Here is a 17,010-nt window from a genome sequence, read left to right on the forward strand (position 1 = left end):
AGGGATCCCAGCATCACCCTGGGCTGGGTGCCAGGGTGTCTGCCAGCACTAGGGACCTGCAGCAGCCCCACGGCCACCCCAGGGCTCTCGGCTGACCGAACCACGCTGGTGTCCACTGTTGGTGCCAGGCCACACCGCCCCGTCCCTGCGAAAACCCTCAGCACCAGGGGAGAGGACACAGGGCAGGAGTTCCCCAGGGACCCTCCCGGGACTGACTGTCATCTGGTCCCGCACGCTCACCTCTGGCAACATCTGCACAGCCAGGTGTCTGAGCCACCACCGAAAGCAGAGCGCCCCAGCCTCCCCGCATACTTGCTGCCATACGTACTGCTCACCCAGGATGGAACTAATGCAGAAAACATGGCCCCCGTGCCGCAGCCAGCACAACATGGGCTGTGAGCGGCAGCGACATCGCCCTGCCCTCTTCCAGCCATGCCGCCCGCCCCGGGGGGCTGCCGCCCACCACCGTCTCTCGGGTTCTGTGCTGGATGATCCAGAGGACCAGCGGTGCACGGGAGCCGGCGGAGCTGGCGCAGTTGGCTATTGAATCTCCAGCTGTTGAGTTTTGGCTGCCACAGCCACACGGCTCAGGTGCAGAAGTGCTCTCCTGGCCGACGAGCAGGCTGGCCCCGGCTCCCGGGGTTTCCATCTCTCTCGGCACCGATCCTGGGACGTGTTCCCTTCTCTAAGCCCTTCACCCCAGCCGGGAGCCGGCTCCTGTGCCAGCGTGTTGGAGGTGGGGGGACGGGCCCCTCCTGCCCCACATCCTGCCCCTGCGGCTGGGAGTGCCGGGCTTGGCTTGGCCAGCGCTGCCTCTTCCAAGTGAGCCGTGCTGGCTGGCGAGTGCCGTGTTTGTGCTGGCAAGGAGGCTTGCGTGCCGGAGCCAGGGGGAGGATGAGCTTGGCACCATGTGCCTTTTCCCGCCCCGGTGGCAGGTCTCTCCGGAGAGTGGGCATCCCTCTGGGGCTGGTGGCCGGGACCAGAGGAGGCTGCTCCCGAAGGGGCTTCTCTGGTTTGGGGGGGGGGGGGAGATACGGCACCTCTGCGCACCCTCGCCCGCCTGCCGTGGTGGCAGAGCCTCGCTGGCAGTCACAGCGCGGTCGTGGCCGGTGGTGCGCAGTGCTCACACCGAGGGGGACGCAGCTCATGGGATGCGGCTTCTCTAGCACCGGGGTCAACGTGTGCATGCCAGCCTGTGGCTGTGGATGCCTGGGCACCCTCCTGTGCCCACCCTATCCCCCCCACCCCCACGCCGGGTCCCCCCTGCCCGGCACGGATGTGCCGGAAGCGCTGTGCTGGGTTTAGCTCTGGCAGAGCCCTCTGCTTTTCCATGCCAGCTCTGAAATTGTTAGCAGTCTTTTCTTGGCGTTTTGCAAATGAGAGTGAGGGGGCTGCGAGCGCTGCCTGCGCCATGGGGTGAGCGCTGGCTGCCGGCTCCCACTGGGAAGCCGGGAACCACAGGACCCATCTGGGGGCCACATGGGAGCCGGCAAGCAGCCGCTGCTGGCCCTGTGGTTACTATTCCCCACCCGTTCCTCGGCAGAGCGGCACCGGGGCCAGTGGGGGGACCGGGCTGGAGACGGTGGGCAGGATGAGGCGGTGGTGTGGACTGGGGGGTCCCGGCCTGCAGGGAGCCCAGGGGAGAGGCGGAGCGGGGCTGCAGGGGCTTAGGGCAGTGTGGGGAGCGTGGCTGGGCTCAGTTTGCCCTGTGTTTCGGTAGCATCTGGACACACGAGGGGCACCCAGCTCCTGCAGCTGAGATTCGGCATGGATCGAGAGCCTGGGGATGCAGCTGGGGAAGTAAGTTCCTCTGTCATCGTGGCCATGGCCGCGGCCAAGCCTCTTCGTGTGCCTGCCAGCATGGAGCAGCTTCCTCGTGGCATGCTGGCTCCTGAGCCCCCTTGCCGGGTGTGGGGAGAGCCCCAGGGGGCCATCCCATGCCCCCTCACACTCACGTTAGCTGCTGCCACCCTCCGCTCCTCACCAGGAGCCAGGCCAGCCGCTCCACAAAGCAATCACGCTGGCACGGGCACAGGGTGGGGGCTCAGGACTGTCACCGCTTGCAGGCTGTCCCCGCTACACTGTCACCACAGGCATCTCTCAGAGGAGTCGGGAGCCAGCACTTGGCTCCATGCGCTTGGCCCCGGAGTGGTTCACGGCCACTGCTGGTGAAGCACGCGTCCCACGCAGCATTCCCAGCGCAGCCGGCGGCGATATTGACGGCCGTGTCTCTTGTGCCTTTGCAGAGTGTCCCGGGACATGAGAACAACAAGGATTCCCGGCTGCTCTGGATGGGCTCCAGCGATTGCCTCATCTCCGTCGGGTTCAGCCAGGTACGGTCCTTACCTGGAAGGTGGCTCTGATGCTACTGGGATGTCCCAGCCCTGCTCCCTGCGGCAGCTGTGCTGGAGCCCCAGGTGCTTTTTGGGTGGCCTGTCCCCCATGAAAGCAGGAGGTCCCCTCGCCAGGTGACCTGGACCTTGCTGGGGATGGAGGGAAGCTGGCTGGCAAGGGAGATGGTGCTGCAGGGCCGGCCGGACAGCCCCGGTGCCCACTGATGCCATGTCTGTGCCCCTGCAGATGCGGGAGCGGGAGGTGAAGCTGTGGGACATGCGGCAGTTCAGCAGGGCGATGCTCACCGTGGCGCTGGACACCTCGCCCGGGTAGGGACGGGGACTTGCCACAGGGTGGGAGGGCGGGCAGGGGGGATGCGGGGCAGCGCGGCGGGGATGCCATGGTCAGACACCCATGGGGAGCACGGTGGTGGAGCAGGAGGAGGCAGAGAGCTCCTGGCACTGGGACAAGGCTGGGGACAGCATGGCTGCGTCCCTGGCACCATTTGGGTGGGATGGGAGGGCAGTGGCAGTGCTGGGACTGGCGCAGAGGTGTCCCCAGCAGCACTGGGATGGGACGGGCGCTCTATGGTGGGTGGTGGCACTGCTGGGGACAGCACCAGCAGTGTCTGAGGTGGCTGCTAGCTGGGTGGGCGCCTTCACTGAGGCGGCACGACAGGTTGTTGTGGGCAAGCGAATCCCTTTGGTACTGCCTGCGCTCTGGAGCGGCTCGGCCCTGACCCCCTGCTTACAGTGGGGCCACGGTGCTTTGTGCCATGGTGCCATGGCGGCTGCCCAGCCAGCCGTGGTGAGGCCGGCAGCAGAGCCGTGCTCACCGGGCATCCCTCGGGGAAGTGGAAGAGGAGTTTTTGTGGCCGTAAGGGGTCAGCGCCCCTTGTCAAGTAGCGATGGAGCCATCTCCTGTCTGTGGGGCACCGCTGAGGTGAGGAACACTCCGGTTGGACCCGGCCTGGCCTCTCCCACACCGCCCGGCGAGCTGGCTCGGCGCCGGCAAGGAAACAGGAGAAAGAGGAGGAGGAGGCAACGCTTTCATCCCACCAGGGTGACGGGGTTTTGGGGCAAGGTCCTTACCCGGCTGTGCTGGAAGCTGCCAGCTCTCCCCAGAGCTGCTGGCAAAGCACAGGGATGCCGGGACCCTCGCTGCACATCAGGCTGGCTCCGTGGCGGGCTGGGATGCCAGAGCAGGCTGGGTGGTCGGCAGCCGCCGGGTGCTGATACAGGGCCTCTGGCAAGGAGCTGAGTGAGCCGTGACAGCGGGGCCGGCCCTTGGCCGCCCTGCCGGTATCCCCCGCGCCGAGGTGTCAGCTCTGAGCTGGTGTTGGTGGCAGCTGGGACTGACAGGAGGGGAGAGGATCGGCTGAGGGCACAGTGCGAAGGTGCTGGCACGGTGGCTGCAGGAGCAGCCCCAGGTGGGAGCAGGCAGGGAGGCTGACGGAGCATCCCTTGCCCTCCTGCAAGCTACTGGGGTGAGCGGCTCGCAGCTCTCCCGCTCCCCAGCTCTGCCGCTCCCCAGCTCTGCCGGCACAACAGGCAAAGGCAGCCATGGGGTTTCCACATCCAGCCTCGGTGACCAGACATCATTAGTGTCCAGAGTGAACACTCCTGCGGGAGGCGAGGGTACACAGCGTGCTGCAAGGGGACGCTTTGGGGTCCCTTATTGCTGCCAATGGAGAGTCCAGTGGGAATTACCCCAAATCCCACTGCTTCTCGCACCCCATGCGCGTGGGCCTCCCCGCCGGCGCTGGGCCGGGGCGAGCCAGCCCGGCTAAATTGGATGCAGACACCAGGCTGCACTCAGCCCCCTTTGCGCAGGCTGGAGTTATTTTGGCTGCCGGGTTTATCGGCCTCCAGGAATGCGGCTGGCGGGCGCTGCCTGCACGTCACGCCGGGGCTCTGCCGGGTTGCGGCTGCGTGGCGGGGCGATAGGGAGAGGGGCTGGGGGTAGCGGGGGTGAGCGGGGACCCCCCCGCAGTGCCGGGTACCCGCCAAGGAGCGGGAGGTGCTTTTTTTAGGCAGCCACGCCGGGGCCGGCCTCACTTCCAGCCCCAACCACTCCCCGCCTGTAAATCTCAGGGAGATGACAAATGGCGGAGGGGGATTTGGGCTGGCTCCCAGCAGAGGTGCCGAGCGGGGGCCCCGCTCTCCCTCCGGCAGAGCTGTCCCGGTCAGGGGCTGGTGGGGTGCAATTCTTGGGAGCCCCGGAGCCATGGCTAGGGCAGGGGGTGGAGGGTTTGGGGGTCACTGGGTCCCCCCCGGAGGCAGTGCCCGAAGAGAGGAGCTGCAGGCTCGGGTCAGGCTCGGTGCAGGGATGCTGCTGCTCCAGGGATGGCGGTTCAGCACCCTGGGGATGGTCGAGCAGCCGTAGGGCTGGGGTGCCTGTTGTGGGTCTCCAACGTGGCCGTGGGTGCCCAGCGTGGCTCATTGAGGACCGTCCGGCAGCACGGCCATGCCATGAGCCGCGCATGGGGAGCCGGGCGCAGCAGCAGCAGCTCATCGAGGCTTTTTGAGGAAGCAATCAGTGGGCGGGCAGGAAACTCATACCATTCATTACTGACGCCAGGCCGGCAGGAAGGGGAGCCTGCGTCCCCACCGCCTCCCCACGGCATCCCCACCGCAGCCTGCCGCAGGGGCCTTTGCCCACCGAGCCTGTACCACGCATCCTGGGCACCCTGTGGCACCCCAAAGGGGACCATGGCATGCCCCGAGATGGGGGACACCCCCAGCATGCCCACCCCAATGCCCACAGCTGCACTGAACCCCATGGGGTGGCTGCACCCCTGCCCAGCAGGGGAAGAGGGCAGAGAATGGGGGGCACCAGCTCCATTCACCCCCACATCAGCAAGTGTGTTTTGGGGGTCCCCACGCCAAATCCTGAGCAGGCAAGATCTTTGTGACCGCGTAAACTTCATTTTCAAAGCACCCCAGCTGTGCCAGGCCATGCTCAGGAGCTGACACTCTCCCCCCCCAATGCCTAGACCCCCGAGGGAGCCAGTGGTGGGAGGGACAGGTGGCCATGGCCCCTCTCCATGCCATGGTCCTAAATGTGCCGCCTTCGGGTACCCGCCGCTCCCTTCAACTCGGGTTTTGTCTTCCCCCCACCCCCACCCCGGCCCCCTTTAATTAGATCAAGGAGCAGCAGGGCAGGAGCCAGGAAGGGGCCTCAATAGGTTATTGTTGCCCTAAATTGTAACCAGCACCGGTGGGGTTGGGTTACCGGCTCCGACTCGGGGTCAGTGACCAGACCCCACTGCCGCGCGCCTGGCGGCCGGCACAGCATTGCCTGGGGCCGGTGCCGTCACCGTGCTGGGCCAGTGAGAACAGCAGCTCCCTTGTGTCACCGCATCTTTCAGTGTCCCAAAAATGTCCCCAGGGAGGCCAAGGGTGCTCGCTCGCCAAGCAGGGGAGAGGGCAGCCTCCTGCCCACGCTGCCGCCGGCTCGGGACTGCGGCTGGGTCGGTAGGGCTGAGGTGAGCGGGTCTGCAAAGGTCCCGGGGAGCTGTGTCCCCATGGCGTGTGCTGGCATTGGGCAGATTCCCCACGGGGCAGGACAGTGGTGGGGGCTGAGAAATGGGGACGGCCACATCCCCACCGCCCTTCACGGTCCAAAGTCCGCCAGAGCTGGGAGGTGCCAGAGCCAGGACCTGCCCGTGGTGGGGAGCCGGCACGGCAGGATGTTTGTGGAGGGATTTGGGGCTGTTTGGCTCCTCCAGTGCTGGAGCAGGACATGGAGGGGCCTGGGCAGTTCCCCGGGGACACTGCGCAGGGATGCTCAGTCCCCACCCGCTGCCCCTGCCCCAGCCAAAGCCTGCAGCTGAGCCGGCTCTTGGGGACCGGGCTTGCAGCCCCGGCATCTCCCAGCCCCAGCCCTCGTGTGCTCCAAGGCACACGACCCCACTGAGGCACGTCCCCCCACCATCACCCTGCCACCTCTCCCTGGTCACCAGCTGTAGTGGGACCTTGATGGCCGGGCCTGCTCCCATCCCGCCTGGCCCTGACACCCTGTGCACTGCTTTTTCCTAGGACTTAGCCCTTTTGGGTCGTGCTGGGTGTTTTGTGGGTCTCTGACAACACCCACCCCAGCAGCCAGGTCTCAGTGGCAGAGCCCTGAACAGGACAGGTCCATCCCTGTCCCCCTGCAGACCCCCTGTCCCCTCCCGCCACGTATGCCTGGGCTGGCAGCTGCTTGCCAGCAGCGGGGAAGGGGCTTTTCCTGCTACTCCCACTTGGCTGCCAATCTCAGACAGGAGGAGGGGGGAGAGGCCACCCCATCAGCTGCCACCCCAGTGGGACCTGTCCCTGTGGGGGTGAGATGCTCCAGGGCAGCCACACTAAGGGGGGGTTAATGCCGGGGCAGCAGCCCAGCCCCACCGCCTGCCCCAGTAATTACACTGTGTAAAAATAGCCTTGTGCCATGCGCGGCTGCTTGGGCGGGAAGGCAAGCACCCGCAGCGCCGAAATTGCTCCCAGATGGGCCATGGCTTCAGCCCACTCCCGCCACCGTGGCCAACCAGTGCTCCCCAGCTCCAGCCTCCCCAGCTTTCCAGTTAGACAGTGGTATTTCTGCCTCTCCACAAGCTCTTCCTGGCAACCGATGCTTTGCGGCAGTCCGTGGGGCCGTTGGACAAGCACACGCCTGCCTTCGCCCCAGGGGAGCGGGGATGGGGACCCCTGGCACCCAACACCGAGGCAGCCTGCCCCCCTGGGGCTCTACTCTGGCCGTGAGGACCTGGGGGACCCAGGGGACCAGACTTTGGTTTCCACGGGGCCAGGGATGTTTCTCTTGAGGCCGGAGACCTGCAGGCTTGCAGCCGTTGGGGTGCAGGCAGGATGCTGCCCGCGCCGGGCAGGGCTGGGGCAGCACTGGGGGCAGCAGGACTTGCCCCGGTGAAGCCAGCGGCTCCTCCCGTTGTGGTTCCCTGCCGACCCCCCCCCCCCCCCGCCTCCACCGATACTGCTAGTGGCTTCTGGATCTGGCTTTTGGTTACCGGCCCCACTGGATTGCATAGCATAGCGAGAGGGATTTTTTTGGGTTCATTTCAGGGGGTTTTGCAATCCTTCCCCGGCGCTGATTCAGCTCGGAGGAATTAGCAGCGCTGCACGATGTGCCGCACGGAGCCGCTGGCAGCGGCCAGGGGGACTTTTTGTGCTGGGGTTTGGGAAGCCGCAGGGGCTCGGAGGCTGGAAGGGTGCATTTTGGGCACTGCCAAGCAACCACGGAGCCGCCTGGGTGCAGACATGGGTGTCAGGAGGGGGTCCGAGCCCCACAGGGCGCTGAGCCCCGCTCTGGCCACAGCATCCCCATACCCCTCCGTGCCGAGGCCGAGCCCTGTTGCCCCCAAACCCTTGTGGCACTCCAGCCCCTTCCCCGTGCAGCTGCTGCTGGCCGTAGCCTGGTCTCTTCCCCACACCTCCCAGCTCCGGTGAGCCACTGTGAAAACCTTGGCTCCCGGCTCCCAGGCTGCACCTGCCAAAGCCGAGCCCCCCTTGGCTCCTGCCATGCCAGGGCAGCCCGTGTGGCATCTCTGATGCAGATATGGTCACTCTGGAGCTGCTGGAAGTCCCCCAGGAGCAATGGGACCTGCTGAGGGGTCATGGGGGTCCCCAGCGCCCAGCTGGCATGTTGAGGTCCCCTGCAAACCTCCAGCTAATTGCAAGTGGAGAAATAGCGTCATTAAGAGAAGGGCGCATCATGGAGCCAAGCAGCAGGAGGGAAAGCGAGGGGCCAGGAGGGAAGGGGCTCAAAAGCCGCTGCAAGGTCCCTGCTGCCGGTCCCTCACAGCCCGGTGCCAGTGAGGGGACACGCAGAGGCCGACCCTGCGCCCGGCCGGGCTCGGGGGGGCTGCGGCGGCGGCCGGCCAGAGGCACCCGGCGCGAGGCCGCAGCTCCGCCAGGGACTTTTCTTCTCTCCTCCTCACGGGGCTGGAAAATATACAAAGCTCGCAGTGAAAATATTTACACAGCAGCAATTTTCGGAGGAATTTGGGATGTTAATTTGAAAAATCTGTGGGGAGAGGACCACAATGGGCCCTTTGAGCGGGGCGAGTGTGGCCATCGCACCGACCCGCCCGCGCCGACGAGGGGCCCCTCCTGCCGCTGCGCCGGCCCTAATGGGAGCCAGCCCTGCCGGAAGCCCACCTGGGAGCCGGGGGGGCCGCACCAGACGGCCCCCGCCGCCGCCCCGCGCCCCTAATTGCATCCAGAGCCGCTCTCTCCCGACGTCGGCCTCGGGCGAGCCGGACCGGGGCAGTTGCGGGGTCAGGGCCATATCCTGCGGCAGAGCAGTGCCTCCTGAAGAGCTGCCGGCCCCAGCGCGGCCGGCAGCTCGCTCGGCATGGCGGTGACCCTCGGCTCCGCTGGCGGCAGCCGCGGCGCTTCAGCCCACTTTTGCTCATTCTCTCCAAATCAAACATACCTCGGCGGGCAGGGCCCCAACCTGGAAAATTCCAGCCTGAAAGATAAAGGATTGGAAAACGATTAAAACCAGAGGGTTGGAGCAGAAACCACTTGGCAGCGGGAACCTGCCGAGCGCCGGCTCCCAGCCCTCCCCGCCGGGGCCAGCGCACGAAACCGGCTGTTCCCGGGGCCAGGCGGTGGGGGCTCGCTGCGGGGGTCCCAAGCCTTGGCTCTAGCTGCAGCCCTCGGCTTGGGGGGGACCGAGCAGGCTGACACTTGTCACGGGTGCTTTGGGGGTCCCGGTGCCGCCAGGGGTGACGTTAGGAGGTCATGGAAGTTGGGCTGGGCTGTTTGTCCCGCAGCTGGCCCCGGAGCCATCTGGCAGGCGGGGAGAGATGAAGTAAGGCTGGATGATGTGCAGGGCAGGGGCTGATTCGAAATCCATGGCCTCTGCTTCGGGAACACCTCCTCAGCGCCCGCGGTGGGGGGCAGCGCCGTGGGGGTGAAGCCTCCCCAGCACCGCCGCCCAGAGTCAGGAAAACTGTCCCCCCTCCCCCCCATCACCCTGACTCATCCCCACGCTCGCCAACAACAACGGGAAGACACGGCTGACCTTCCCGCTCCTCCACAGGGGACACACCACGCTGCCCGTGCCGCTGCCCACAAGCCAGGGCGAGATGGGCAAAAGTGCGCAGGGCTGCACAGAGATTTTCATTGTTGTGATTTTAATTTTTTTTTTTTTTTTTTTTTTTTTTTTTTACAAAAAGACACCCTTCTGGTCTGCCTTACAAAAGAGGTGTACACAAACCTGTACTAGAAAAAAAAAGAGTTTTCCCAGAAGAAATGGGAAATAACCATGTATAAATATTCTCTCCGAGTTCTTAAAGCTTCAATTCCCGGTTTGCCTGTTCGACACTTCCTTTGGCCCAGGGGTCCCGAGGGTCCCAGCACCTCGGCCGGGCCTTATTGCTCATATCAGCTTCCAGGGAGTTGAGAGTCACGGGCCATGCTCTGCTAAAGGACCCTTGTTACCAGCACGTGGACGTCCCTTAGCCGAGTCACCGGCAGCTTTCTTTTTAGCAGTAGCTAAAAAAAGCTCACCCAAACCCCAAATTAAAAACCCAACCCCCTCTCTTTTGCTACCCACGTTCTACACAGAGTCACAGAAATCAAGGCACTGAGCAGTAAAATTAGTGTCTTCTCCTGAAACGTGGCCACTTCTCGGAAATTGCACGTTATGGGTTTGGGGTTTTTCTGCCTTAATTCAGTTAGCTCCTCGCTGTTCCTCTCCCCGGAGGGACGCGGCCAGGTGCCACCGCTGGAGCTCAACCCTCATCTGTCCAGGGCTCCCCTCTCCTGGCAGCCCCTTCCCGCCTGGCTCAGAAATAGGAGGGTTTGAGCCCTGGGGTGTTGTTGTTGCTGGGGTAGTGCGACTGCATGAGCGGGACCTCGCACTCGGAGCCGCCAGAAAGCATTGCTGCCTCGGGCACCTTGTGGCCATGGCTGCTCAAATCCCCATTTTCCAGGCAGGCTTTCACCCCTTCCAGCTCCAGCGGGCTTGCGTCCACCCCAGTGCTGGCGTGCGCCTTCGCCCGGCGGTGCCGGCGATAATACATGCCGGCAGTCACCACCACCACCAGCAGCAGCACGGCAGCCAGTGCTGGGACGATCATCAGGGTGAGGTTGCTGTCCTTGCTCTGGGTGACGGGAGAGTGCTGCTGGTGGCTCACTGGCAAGGTCTGCGCCTCGGCACAGTGCTCCTCCTTGGAGACCTTTTCCCCCAGGGGCCCGATGCAGACACGGTAGGTGCAGTTGGGCTTCAGCGCCCGCACCGTATACTCAGAGAGTGAAGCTGGCAAACGCAGCATCACTGGCCGCTTGTCTGGCCCAGAGAGATTTCGGTAGCTCAAGCGGATGCCCTTCAGCTGCGCTTTGGACTGGACATAGTTCTGCAAGTCCACTTTGAGGGAGGTGCTGCTGACCTGTGTGATGCTGATCTGCCGGCTGGGTGGTGGTGCCTGCGTGGCCGGGGACGGTGTCGTCGCCCTCACCTCCGCCTCGCAGTACACCCCGGCAAAGCCCACTGGGCACAGGCACTCCAGGTGGTTCTGGGCACCCAGGTGGCAGGTGCCACCATTCAGACACGTGCGAGGGGGACAGATGGGCGGGGGGGGGCTGGTGGGGGCCGGGGGGCCGCTGAAGGGCACCAGCGTGGAGCTGCCCTGGGGGGCCAGGGCCCCCAGGGTGGGAGCGGCAGTGCTGGGCTGCGGCACCGGGCGGCTGCTGGTGGGGAGTGGTGCGGGCGGCGGCAGCGTGGTGGTGCGTGGCGTGGTGGGGGTGGTGGTGGTAGTGGTGGTGGGGCAGCCGAAGTCGGCATACTGCAGATGGTGGAGGAGCTTGCCGGAGTTTTTGGGGGGGAAGTGGCAGCGTGTCTCCTCAGGCCGCCGGAGGACCACACTGCTGGTGTTCACCCACTGCACCAGCCAGCTCATCTGGCAGATGCAGTTGAAGGGGTTGCCGGCGGCCGTCATGGCTCGCAGCCTGGGGAAGAAGCTGGAGAAATCCCGAGGGATGGTGTTGATGTTGAGGTTGCTGATGTCCAGCTCCTGGAGGTTGTGAAGGTTGTGGAAGTCCTCCGCTGGCAGCTGGGAGATGCGGGCGTTGCCGGCCAGGCTGAGCTTAGTGAGGCTCCCCAGCCGCCGCAGCACCGCCGGGACACGCTCCAGCAGGTTGTCAGAGACGTCCAGCTCGTGGAGGTTGTTCTGGACCTGGAAGAGCTCCTCATTTAAGCTCGTCAGGCCCAGCCCTGCAATCTTCAGGGACTCAATGTTGACAGCGTGGAAGGCCCCCGGTGCAATGGTGGGGATCTTGTTCCAGCTGATGTCCAGCAGCAGGAGGTTGGGCAGGTCGAGGGGGGGCACAGCCCAGAGCTGGTTGTTCTGCAGCTTCAGCTCCAGCAGGTTCTCCAGCGTGTCGAAGGCAGCAGCGTGGATGTGCTGGATCCTGTTCTTCTGCAGGTAGAGACGCTCCAGCAGCCGCAGCCCATGGAAGGTCTCGTTGGTGATCTCCTGCAGCTGGTTGGAGGACAGGTCCAAGTTGACGAGTTCTGTCAGGGGCTGGAAGATGTTTTTCTGGATGCTGGTGATCTTGTTTTGTGAGAGGTCCAGGAGCTGGAGGGCAGGCAGGCCCGCAAAGCTGTCCTCGCTGAGCATCGTGATGCCATTCTCAAAGACGTAGAGGGAGAGGGTGTTGGGGGGCAGCCCCCGGGGCACGGTCTGGCCCCGTCTAGCCGCACACAGGATAGTCTTGGGGTCTTGGCACTGGCAGCCTGTGGGACATGCCCCAGCCAGGTCCCTAGGGGCCAAGAGAAGCAGCGTGCAAAGGATCAGCTGGTTCATGGTGTCAGCTCTGTGGGAGAGAGAAACCCAGCCAAGGTTAGGACCTGGGGGGACCCTGGGCTGGCAGAGCTGTGGGGTGCCTCAGACCCCCCCACTGCTGGGGTGTGCAAATTGTCTCCCTGTGCCCTGCCCGGGACCCTCCAGCCTCAAAGGGACCACGGAGGGAGCAGAAAAGTCCCTGCCATGCTCCTGCCTCTGTGCTACTGCAGCCCGGGATAGAACCGGTGAGAGCAAAGTGGCATGTGGGCTGCCCACCCCAGCCCCATGCCCTCCTCCTCCCCAGACCCCCAGGATTTAGCGACATGGTACCTTTGCACACCCCAGGCTCTACCATGAGACATGTCGCACCGGCTTTGACCTGGTCTCTTGCTATCGTCTCAGGTGGGGCACCGAGACCGCCAGTACGCAGCAGGGCAAGGGTCCCTACCTCCCCAGCTGCTCTCGGCAGGGTGCAAATCAAACACAGGGGATTCAGAGCAGAGGCACTGCTGGACCTGGGAGCCAGGGGAGGGGGTAGGAGCCCGGCCGACCTTCCCAGCACTCTGAGCACCACCTAACCCTTTGCTTGTGCCACCATCCTGGCAGCTGCACCCACAGGGTCTGCTCCTGCCCAGAACGCCAGCGGTAGCAATCCCCTCAGGGACAGGGTCACCCAGAGGTGGCACCCACTGTGGCGTGGCCTGAGCACAGGCTGTAGGGCTGAAGGAGCCGGGTGCTCCCCTGCCCCACAGGTCCCTCCTGTGCCCTTCAGAGCCAGCTGCGTCCCCACAGAGTCCTGGGGCTCATACACACCCGAGCCGGCTCCTGTCCCTTGGGGGCCATGGGTCACCTTGCTATTCCCCTCCCTGCTGGCACCCCAGGGACTCGGCACAGCACCCTGGGCTGCATCCTCATCCCTCAGGGACAGGGACTGGGATGGAGGGGAGGATGCTCTTGGGGTGAGCGAGGCTGTAACCACCCCTGTCCCAGCCCCCCATTGGTGCCTGGCCAATGTCGCAGCTGGCTTCTCTCTCAACCCCATCTTTTGGCCCTTTTAATGACACTGCTAATTAGCACAGGCTGGGCCGGGGACCCGAGGTTTCCTGCCAACCCATTTCAGGGGCACATGGGGGTGGCAGAGGGCCGTTCTCAGGCAAGGAAGAGGCAAATCCCCCCAGACTGCTAGAGGTGCGAGTGCTGCCAGCATCCTGCCCCGCCAGACCCTTCCCCAGCCCTGGCCATCACCACCTCCTCCCCTGCTCCAAGCTGTTCGTAGCTCCAGGCAAACCCCGGGCCCTGCGGCTCTCGCGAGGGGCCCCCGCTGCATGCGGGGGGCTGTCGGGTCGTGCAGCAGCACGTGCCGCCTGCCCCGGCCGCCCCTCCGCCGTGGGGGGCCCCGTCCGATGCAGGGACACCACATCCTGCACCGACAGCTGTGGGAGGGACTGGACCCGTGCTGTGTGCCCCCCGCCGTGCAGCCCCGGCCTGCAGAGAGCCCCCCATGCTGCAGAGGCACCAGCGCTCACCCGCAGCCGGACAGGGTTAACGTGGCGGCCAGCTCTGTCCTCGCGTCTTCCGAGGGTGGGTCCCCCCCCCAGGGTGGGGTGCGCCCGCGCCGCTGGGCAGGGTCACCACAACCGCCTGAGTCACTTGGCCCAACCGGCCCTGCCCCGCCGTGACCTGTGCCGTCAGCCCCCCGACGCCAGGGAGGAGCTGTGCCGCATCCAGGGGCTCACAGTCACCAAGTCCCCTCCCCGGCACCCCCGGCTCAGCCCCCAGCCCCCTCGCTGCTGCCAGGTCCCGCTGCACCCCCACATCACAGCCAGGCCAGCGGTGCCCGGCATGAGGACTGAGTAGAGCCCAAAAAGCATCATGGAGACCCTGTGAAGCACTTTTTGGGGCTAAGGGGGCTGGGGGCAGACCCGGCAGCCCTCACTGCCATGCCAGCCCTCGAGGTGGCTCTGGCAGCCCGAGAGTGCTGGCTGGAAGGCAAAGCCCTGGGCGCAGGGTGCTGGGGGCATGCGCGCAGTGCCGCTGCCATGCCAGGCCACCCGGGTGGGCAGTGCCGGAGCGCGGCCAGGACTGCGGGAGGCTGGCGAAGCCAGGGCTGGTTTTGCAATGCCAGGGTCGGGTTTCGCTGACGTGTCCCATGCTGCAACCAGCTGCTGACTCCAAGTCTCTCTCGGCCCTTTAATTATGCTGGCATTTCCTCCCCGCCTGCCAGGCTCCCCGCTCCGGGCAGGTTCTGCCGGCTCGGCCACGGCCATGCATCCCTGCCTCACCACGAGCGCCGGGCAGGCTGGCACAGTTGCTCCACCCGCACGCCTCCGCCACCTCTCCCTCGGCATCACCCTGCTCCGCCGGCACACGCCAGCATCCCGCCCTCGCACCCTGATGCTACTTCAAGGCAGTGAGGGGTTAACCCGGCCCAGATTCGCTGGGGTGCTCACCCCTCCGAAATGGAGTGGGGCAGGGGAACAGCCTCCCCACATCCCGGGGGAGCCCCCAGGGGTGGAGAGGGGGCCCCGTTTCTGCTGGAGGTGTTGGGACCGCCCTGCCAGCAGCCTGCTGCTGCCTTGGCTGGGCTCCCCCGCGCCTGCACCGCAGATATTTGCCGAATTATTCATATTTTCCGGCTGCGGGGAGGATCCAGGCTCAGATTCCCCCAGTCCCGGCTCAGCCTTTCCCTGCCAGCCTGCTGGGGTGGGAGCACCATCTCCCCCCTCCTTGCCTGCAGCCCCCCAGGCCAGGCCATCCCGCTGCCTGCCCAGGGCTAGGGACTCAGCGGGGGACGCCCTGCTTCGCACCCACCATGTTTTAAGGATGAAGCCAATGCTGTCCCCTGTGCCGCAGAGTAACACCTGCACAGGAAGGGTCGGAGGAGCCCTCCTGAGCGTTCCTGCCCTTCCCCACCACTCGGGGACACGGCCGTTCTCCCCGGGGGACCCGGCATGGTTGGGATATCCCTTCCCGCACCGGTGAGTGAGGCCCCGCAGCCAAACAAAGCCACTGTTGTTGCTGGCAGGCAGGCCGGTGGGCTGCCTCTGTGGCTGGCGGGCACCAATGCAGGCAGGACGGGGGGACCAGCACGAAGCTGGGCCCTGGGCTCTGTCCCTGTCACTGCAGGGAAGGACACGGTGCCTTTGCCGGGCGGGATGCAGACGCTGCTCCCCTCCCTTACACCCCCCCAAACAAGCCCATGTCAGCACATGTCCCCTCCCGAGACGCAGCCGGGGGGATGCAGGATTAAGCCCTTAATCCTCCTCCCCTTCAACCCACCCTGCACAGCCACAGCTCCCACCTCCTCTCGGGCTCCCCTCCCTATTTAATTAAAGTTTCCGCAGCAGCCCCGGAGGAATGCGGGCCTGGTTATTGCATTCCCTGGAGCGCTCGCCAGCCCCTCCATCCCGCTCCTGCCCCTTTGACCCGGCCACGCTCCCTGGCTCAGGTGCCAGCAAGGAGAAAAACCAGCAGAGCCACTTTACCAGCCGCCAAACCGCCTCCGGAGGAGCCCGAACAGCGGCAGAGGTTGGGAGGAGGCCGGCGATGCTGCCACGCGCGGCCCCGGCAGCACGGGCAGATTCCTACAGCGTGACTGGGGTGGCCGCGGCTGTCCCCAAGCGCTTCCTCCTGCCGCGTCCCACCGGCAGAGCCAGCCGGGCAGGCAGCACTTGCGTCAGGGCCACCCGGTGAGGCCACCCGGCCTTGGCGTGGTGCGGGGAAAAATAGTAATTAGTGTCATCCTTGACGGCGGCACTGCCCAGCGCTGTGTGGGCAGCAGCACGGCCCCAGCTCGGTCAGGTCAGTCCAGCTGCCCCATTCCCAGCAAGATGAGACCTGCCAGCATGGGACAAGTGGCGAGAGTGGGTGTACGGGGGGACACAAGTGGGGGTTTTTGGTTGGGAAGAGGGGTCTTGGAACTGGAGCATCTCTGCTGGGATGAGCTGGCTCTCATGGCAGCTGCCATCCCAGGAGGGAGCCAGGCATGGGAAGGGACACTTACCCCATGGTGGCCCAAAGTCACACCTAGAGAGGGTGACAGGGGCCAGCACCTCCCCAACACATGTCAGGAGACAATGAGGCACACAGGGAGCTGGCAGCAGGAGAGGCGGTGGGATATCCCTGCCGGCCAGCAGCCAGGCTGGCCGGTGGCCCTGCTGGCACCCATCCCTCTGTGCCAGCCGGGGGGGAAACCCTCACCAGCACTGCCCGGGGACCCTGCTTGGCCCCATGGCGGGTCAGCAACCAGGGATGCTGTCCCCCGAGGACAGGCAGGGCAAGGGCAGCCAAACCCCACCCCAGCCGAGCCTTCTGCTGAGAAGGGTGGTGGTGGACACCGCTGCCAGCAGCTCCCACCTCTGCCTGACCCCAAAGGGCAAGCTCTGCCGCCACATCTGCCGGGACAGGGGGAGCACGGGATGTGTCCAGGACCGTGCCATCCCGTGTGGGTCCTGGAGCCCTTCTGCTGGCAGGGTGAGTTGCAGCCACCCGGCCACGGCTGGAGGGAGCCAGGCTCCACATTAGCCCCAGCCACATCTCTCCCCTTACCCATGATCGAAGCAGCAGCAGGCCAAGGTCTCCGGGCCAGACCCCGGCACATCCCACGGCAGGATAGGCACAGGCAGGGACAGGGGACCTGGGGCCCTACTCGCCGCAGTGCTGTCACCCCAGCCTGGCTGAGGCCTTGCCACCAGCCCAGGCAGGGGACAGCCGGGTGCTCCCCGGCTCAGCCAAGGCTTGGGGGGAGCCGAGGCCTGGAGCAAGGTGCTGGCCCCGGGTGCCCTGCCTGCAGCCGAGGCCTGGGTGACACCCTGTCACCTGGGGAGGGTGGCCGGCCCCAGGTGCCCCGTGGCCCAGCCGAGGCCCATCGGGCCCCCTCGGCCCCG

General features: G+C 65.6%; 2 protein-coding genes across 4 annotated transcripts in view; one reads left to right on the forward strand and one right to left on the reverse strand.

Annotated features, from left to right (window-relative positions):
* CORO7 (coronin 7) overlaps positions 1 to 17,010 on the forward strand; it is a 39,229-nt gene that overhangs the window by 15,169 nt on the left and 7,050 nt on the right. For both annotated transcript variants that reach the window (XM_069809757.1, XM_069809759.1), the window contains 2 exons: positions 2,247 to 2,333; positions 2,581 to 2,663. In XM_069809757.1, coding sequence (XP_069665858.1) covers positions 2,247 to 2,333; positions 2,581 to 2,663 — 170 coding nt within the window. The remainder of the gene's footprint in view (positions 1 to 2,246; positions 2,334 to 2,580; positions 2,664 to 17,010) is intronic.
* VASN (vasorin) overlaps positions 9,938 to 17,010 on the reverse strand; it is a 347,445-nt gene continuing 340,372 nt past the window's right edge. Inside the window, exon 2 of one of the 2 annotated variants that reach the window (XM_069809761.1) lies at positions 9,938 to 12,157. In XM_069809761.1, the coding sequence (XP_069665862.1) occupies positions 10,127 to 12,145 (2,019 nt within the window). In that variant the 5' untranslated portion in view covers positions 12,146 to 12,157 and the 3' untranslated portion in view covers positions 9,938 to 10,126. The remainder of the gene's footprint in view (positions 12,158 to 17,010) is intronic. The other variant, XM_069809760.1, reaches the window with a different exon arrangement.

Source organism: Haliaeetus albicilla, chromosome 22 (genome assembly GCF_947461875.1).
Source record: "Haliaeetus albicilla chromosome 22, bHalAlb1.1, whole genome shotgun sequence".
Taxonomy (NCBI): domain Eukaryota; kingdom Metazoa; phylum Chordata; class Aves; order Accipitriformes; family Accipitridae; genus Haliaeetus; species Haliaeetus albicilla.